This window comes from Pundamilia nyererei, unplaced genomic scaffold (genome assembly GCF_000239375.1).
Source record: "Pundamilia nyererei isolate P.nyererei 1_Seehausen unplaced genomic scaffold, PunNye1.0 scaffold00070, whole genome shotgun sequence".
NCBI lineage: Eukaryota > Metazoa > Chordata > Actinopteri > Cichliformes > Cichlidae > Pundamilia > Pundamilia nyererei.
Window position 1 is genome coordinate 2,706,364 of NW_005187471.1, and position 7,119 is coordinate 2,713,482.

At 41.9% G+C, this 7,119-nt stretch overlaps 1 protein-coding gene across 1 annotated transcript in view; it reads right to left on the bottom strand.

Moving 5' to 3' along the window:
* Window positions 1-484: 484 nt before the first annotated feature.
* Window positions 485-7,119, bottom strand: part of wdr32 (WD repeat domain 32) — a 10,244-nt gene continuing 3,609 nt past the window's right edge. The window contains exons 3-7 of the mRNA XM_005736740.1: window positions 6,353-6,550; window positions 5,497-5,699; window positions 5,282-5,362; window positions 5,052-5,197; window positions 485-4,819 (exon numbers count right to left, since the gene is read on the bottom strand). Coding sequence (XP_005736797.1) covers window positions 4,448-4,819; window positions 5,052-5,197; window positions 5,282-5,362; window positions 5,497-5,699; window positions 6,353-6,550 — 1,000 coding nt within the window. The 3' untranslated portion in view covers window positions 485-4,447. The remainder of the gene's footprint in view (window positions 4,820-5,051; window positions 5,198-5,281; window positions 5,363-5,496; window positions 5,700-6,352; window positions 6,551-7,119) is intronic.

Here is a 7,119-nt window from a genome sequence, read left to right on the forward strand (position 1 = left end):
AATCATGTACCTGTGTAAACATGTTTCTGCCACTGACAGAAAAAAAATGACAGACTGTACATATGCACGTGAGATCCTTTGCTACTACTGTTGCAATTCCTACATGTATTTTTGGCTGGATTAGCTTCTTTTCTGAAGTAGTCAGAAATTGCAGGCTTGTCCTCCTGTGTATTTACAGCACCGTGAAAAAGTCTTGACTCTTCATTTTCAGTCTAGTCCTTATATGATGTGATTGAATGAATAGGATTCTTCTCCCCTTTAGATAATCTTTAATTGACTCACCAGATCATAAAAATAAAAACCATTTCTTCCTTTAACTTGCTAATCCTCCCATGAGGAAAGTCATTCTCAGAGTTGGGACTGCAACAGATGCGAAAGAGTTTGACTGACATATAGAGAAGAAATTCTAAAGACAATTTAAAAATAAATCAATAAATGAAGAGAAAATTAACAATAAAGGACCCAAACACAGAGCAGTCAGCAGTGAAAAAGAAGCTAAGTTTTTATTTCTGATAAGTACCATTTTTAGTATCGCTGTCAGGATTACTTACTCTGTGTAACCAGGTAGGAAACAACAGTGCATCTACCCTTCCCCCTCCCCAGCTGTGATCGCCACAAATACTGGGAGCATTCCTTTAACCCACAGCTGAAAACAGGTTAAAAACCCAGAACCGGAGCAATAAAGCAACAAAGAAATTCCTAAAAATGAACCCGATGTTTAGTTACTATACCTGAAGTGAAAATGGCAGATAAGACACTTTTCCTCAAAGAGCTCGTGAGTATAATAAGTGAAATAAAAGCAGCGGTGAATACACAGCATCCTTTAACCATCAGTTCAGTCAGTTCATTTTAAAGTAGCTGTTTACAGAAGAAATGTCTACTTTTTTAAAATGTCAGTAATCAGAGAAATTAAATAATTCTAAGGGAAAGAAAGACGACTGAGCTGAAGGTGAAATGGACTCCGTTTGCAACATACTGAAAACACATTTTGAGCATGTAACTGAGGTACAAAGTGTTAAAAGCATCTTTTCTCATTGCTTGCAGGACCATACAGTGAGCTAGAATCTAAGACTCCACCTGTGTTATCACCTCAAACCCAAATGAAGTTAAATGTTATCACGCACTTTTCCCCCCAACATTTTGTGGCACTGAGTTGAGACCAGAAAAGAAGAAATAATAGCACTCACAATTAATATAAAGTTACCCCTAACAGCCAGTTTGCATTAGATTAGCACAAAGTGGAAACAATTGGAAGCAGCTAGCCCAGCTTTCTCTAACAGAATTAAATGTTATCCACTGGCACACTGAGTAGCCAAGGGAGACAGAAGTGCTAATTAATAATCTTCCCAGTGATTATGCTAATCTTACCACTGGCTTTATAAAGGTTTTTGAGGTCATATGCAAGTCGCTCGTTGTCAGCCAAATTGGACGAGATACGATCACCATTCAGGACAGGAAGAAAATGTGTATTTCCCCCAACAGTTGGTGAGCGGTTGCATGCTGTTGCTAGGTAAAAATCTGCCTCAAAGAGGGTCCTACTGCAAAATCTCAGAGTGCTTTGGTCGCTCTCAAATTGCCAGGGCTGGATGTTCTCTTCGTGGAAGACACCGACTTGTCTGCAAACACTCGCCAACTACTAGTCAAGCAAAAAAGTGCAAAACAAACCAGAAACGCTACAAAACCAGAAAGTTTTGGAGCGTGGGTAGGAAAAATGCAAACTTTTACTTGGTGAACATTTTGTTAAACTAGCAGTCAGACTAGTTGGTGAGTGTTTGCAGATAAGTTGCTGCTTGATGCAAACTCCATGCAACCACAGGAATCTGGTAGCAATCAAAGCAATCACACGGAGGGCTTTTTCTTTTTGGGGGAGGGGGGGGGGAATAATTGGGGGGTTTTAACAACCGATTTCACAGGTGTCGCCATCAGCTTCTATCTAAAACTTGTAAATGACAGACAGTCAAGGACAGTGTCCAAAACTTGTGTCCAAGACTCATCCAAGATGGCAAACAAGTAGAGCTGGTAGTCACATGACTGTAAAACCCTGAATATTTGGAGTGATTAGCCAGCATTTTAACATTTTGTGACTGTAGGGGGTGCTGCTGCACTCTTATCTTTGCAGTATTTTTTTTTAACATTAAGGTTTAGAGACAGGTTCAGAATTTAGAGCATCTAAACACTGTCAAATATACACCACTAAATACTGAGTGTTCAATATATCCATAAAGCAACAGTTCCCCCTTTAATACCAAAGGCATGAATGTAGTTCCATCTCAACACCCCACCAGATGTGAATGAGACACTTCCCAAAAGATAGATAGAAGAGAAGATATTTCCAAATCCACAAATAGATACCCACTTTTAGCTCACGGCAGAGAAGTCCAAGTAAAAAAGAAAGAAAGAAAAACAAACAGAAACAAAACATTTGGCATCTAAGAGCTCAACATAGAGCCTCACATAAATAAGAAAGAAGAATTATCTTAAGAGGCTGGTATGCATAGTAGTATACGCTTCTGTCTTTTTTTTTGTTTCCCTAACAGCAAGTTTCCATCTACTCTGCAGTCAGTCAGTATGTACTGTAGCCAGTATACATTACAGTTGTAACAATCAGGCATGTGCTTACAGCAGCTATACAAAACACAAAAGCATTGCTCTTACCAGAACAGTCAAAGCAATTTGCTCCTTTAAAGAGGAGAAAAGCCTTGCTTATCAACTGTATGCTAACACAAGCAAATGTGAAACACTAGGTGTGACAAAACAGTGTGGATTAGCACTGTCCAAAACCCAAAAAAACTTAGGTTCAGGGGTAGAAAAAGCACAATTTCATCTTGCAAATGTTAAATAAAGAATGTAAAGAATCTTTCTCAGTCAAAAAGTGAACATGCCACTGATAAAATAAAAAGGCCAGCAATATTCTACAGCAAGCATTAATGAAACAGCTTATTTGTCTGTCTCCAGCTGTCTGACAGCTCCAATGCAGTCAAAAACATTAGAAACACATTAGTTAGCCTCACTATTTGAACATAGATACTGAGGCTAACTGTAAATACGTTTAGTGCACCATTCTGTTTGAGTAACACTGGAGGGGAAAAAAGTGAAAAAGAAAAAAGTAAGTCAGACGAAAATATTTTAAAGAGTTGCATTCTCAGATGAAACGATGTAGATGCTGCGAGACGCAGGCAGGGTTGGGAAGCCAGAGCAGCGTGCTCGATGTGGAAAATCTATAATAATGCCAGCAATGTTTAAGGGAAAAATACTTAACTGCTACTACATTTTCATTTTTACAAAGAGTGGGTGTGGAAAAATCTGAAAATGAGACACCGACAGCAGCTGGACTTCAGCAGTTTCCACTTACAGGAAATGAAAAGTGACTCCAATGTATCTACTCTTAAAGTAGCCTCAGTGACTGTGAGAATAGCATCAAACATCGTGCTACAAGTAGTGCCATAATTCATACACCAATAAAACCACTTTAAAAAAACACTATCAAAGACCATGAAGGCAGAAACAGGGTGGAGACAGAAAACGTACTTGAAGTCAGGGGTCAAAGTTCAGATTGTATGAGCAGAGAAGCAGCACCTGTGGAGAAAAGGCATGAGCAGAGCAGCAGAGAGCGACACGATGTGCAGCAGAGGACGCTGAATTGAGACGACCAGCGACAGACGAAAGCGCCCGTTCCTTACTCGTCCCTTTAGGATTCATGTCCGCTTGCATCCTTAGTGTTTTTGTCCTGAGACAGCAACATCTGGGTGTGCCGAGTCTCAACAAAATCAAAGTTTTTTACTGCTATAGAGAATGAATCGTTAATATGAAAACGAGCTTGTCCTTCACTGATGCCACGTTGCGCCACTGTCTCTGAGGAGAAAAGTAAAACCCAACTGATCTTTCTTGCACTGCCTTTTTTTCTTCTTAAAGTTCAGGGTCAGTGAGGTTTCCATCCACTGCTGCAGTCTGGCCACCGGTCCACAGCTCAAGTCTTCTCCGTTCTTCTCCCATGTCAATGGCTATCAGCTGACACTTACAATCCAAACTAACTTTGCCTGCTTAGCTGCTGCAGACCTGGGTCAAGAAGTACTTTTAGGGTTTGTTTCTTTAGTTTATCGGAAAAAGATTCAGACAAACAGATGCTGGGAATCCGATTTAGGATTGCTACACGTTTTTTTCTCCTTTTTAGAGTTTTTGACAACTTTTCCTTTAATGTTTCCGACAGAAGCTAAGTATATTTCTCAGTAGCTAAACAATCTGTAAACACATAATGGCAAAACAGTAAAAATCAAAGCGATTAAGTAGCTGCACTAAACTTGGGCAATGCAAGGTTTTTATAGATTTGTGTGTGATTATGAATAAATTAATGCTTCTTTGATATATTCTCTGACTTGCTGTGCATAAACCCTAATCAGTACTTCTTCACTGAGGTCTGCGACACTTCTTTCTTCAACAGCACCGGATGCTAAAACTTGGGCTGGTAAAGGGCCACACGCCCACTGAGGCACCCCGAGGCCAGCTGGCAGTGTGTTGGGGAGAACTTTGTGGTGAGCACTACGTCACTGTGCGAGTAGATGGAGCGTATCTCCCTGAGGCAGCTGGTCTGGATGGGCAGGCAGTCGACCAGCTCGCCGCAGCGCTCGTCGAAGGCCAGGAGGCGTACGCCGTAGCCGTAAGGGGAGCAGATGAGCCGTCCATCTGGGCTGAAGCACAGCTCCTTGATGTAGCCCCGCCCCACGTTGGCCTCTTCGATGTAGTGGGTAAGGCGGAGGGAGCAACGGGGGGAGACCAGCGGGCGAGTGGGTGCTCCCTCCTGGAACTCATACACACACGTCCACTGAAGAGAGAAAGGCAGTGAGAAAACAGACATACAAGTGATGCAGTTTAATACCAGATGATTAAATACGCAATCGCATCAGCGTCATCACTGGAAATACAGCCTTTAGTGGCCTTTTACTTGTAAGCTGCTTAAAAGTATGACACTGCACTTCAGTTCTTGGTGGTTTAAGGCATTTTAATAAACAAAACTGTGATTATGTCAGCTTCATGCACCGCTCCATGTTTCTCACCTCTTGGTCATCCGTGTTGCTGGAGCATCGGATGAGTGTGGCCCAGCCTTTGGGATGGAGCTGCAGGGAGGTGATGCAGTTCCCTCTGTCCCTCTCGCCGGGGATCTCTGGAGTTAACACCTCCAGACTGTTTCTGGGAGACAGCCCTACGAGCGCAGTTTTTCATAACATTAAAAACAAAACCTCATGTGTCAGTAGTTTATCCCTTCTATATCATGATTCGCCCTGACCTTCTCTATGAGGGTGGAGCTTGCTGGAGTCATTTCCCTGGCGAGGAGTACAAGCGGATCTGGACGTTGATGTGCCTCCATCTACAAAATCATAAAAGGCATTTATAGTTTTTTTTTTTTAAATAAACACCAACCTAACGCGAACAATCCAGCTGATAAACATGAAGGAACATGAGCAAAACACTTCATTAATTTCCGAATGAGCCTGATCTGACCTGAGCTGAGGGGAGTCCGTCGTGCTCGCAGCATTCGGTAGCTGCCCACCTCTAGGGACTGGGTGAGGTCCAGGTCATGGAGGATGAGCAAGTACCCTGAGGAAGTAGAAATGAGCATCTTGGAACAGTCAGGTGTCAGGCGCATCCTCATTAAGTAGCGAGTGTGGAAAAACTTTTTGTGTGGGCAGCCATCCTCTGTAAACCTATAAATGCAGAGGAGTAATTAAGGTTCAACAGACAGTTAGATTACAATATCTTATAAAAACCCTTCCTGTATAGATCAGCCTTGGTGCAGACCCTCAGTTCCATTTCCTCAAATCAGCTGTTCTAGCTCCTGCTCCCTCCCTTTATCCCAGCTTTCTGATTGGTTGCCCTTTGCATACAGAAAGGTCGACCAGCAGGTGGTTTGGGCTTCTGTGGTCTAATATCACAGACGTAATATGATTATCTCAGCCAAAGCTGTATCCTGGAGATGATCATATTAGAGCTATCCACCCACATTAATATCGCATAGATCTGAGACCGGGAAAAACTGACTGAAAGATTTAGTGCAGTGCGAAACCCGAGGTTTTAGCTCATGACTGAAATCAGTATTTGAAATTTTTGTCATTTTTGTATAACATGTAGTAACATATATGAAACTAAATAACTAACTAACTAAATTAAAGCATTTTGATTGAAAGCCAAAAGAAACAAAATCCAGATCACAATAAGATAACCTGGGCATGTTGAAATTGGTTTGAAGTACAGGCCACTTCTAATAAGGATATACTTTATTTTCACCATAACTGCACATGGCACAGAGACACAACGAGCACATGGACGTAAAATAAACATACCGTAGACAATGGCTAACCTGTTAGTGTCCCATGTGATGACATTACCATCGAAGCCAGACGTGACAAGGAGACGAGTGTTGGTGTCATACTCGATGTTCTTCACCCAGCTGGCATGCCCGTGCAATGAGCAAACCTTTGAGTTAAGCTTACGCAGATCCCATAATGCAATTGTGGTGTCGTCGGAGCAGGTGGCAAACAAACGATTGTCCAAAAACCTACAGGGAGAGAAACACAGATTTAGGAAACCCCGTGGATAGTAATTTCGACACAGGTTGACCAATCTGGGGCGCTTCCCTACGCTGCCATCCTCGTGAAGATCTATGAGGACACTGTGAGGAGCGAGAAGAGAGCTATTCTACACAGAAGTCTTTCATCAAGTGGGATGATGTACAAATGTCACATCTCTGTAAGAACCTGATGCCACTAAAATGAAACTACAGTGCTGTGGAAAAGAAAATACACCCTGCTCCAATTCTATGGCTTTACATATTAGGTGAAAATAAAATTCTGGTTCCTAGCAGGTTCTCTTTAAATACAACTTCCACTGAAGAACAATACATGACACATTACTAGGGATGGGTATCGTTTAGGTTTTATCCGATACCGGTGCCAAATGGGTACTTTTGAAACGGTGCCGGTGCTTAAACGGTGCTCAAACCGGTGCTTAAAGAATGGAGAACACAAACTTTGTCCAAAAACCTCTCATGTTCAGCTGGTTTTTTTTGTAAAAAGATAACAATGTTAGCCTTTTCTGCAGCTATGGGGCATATATGGTATCACTCTT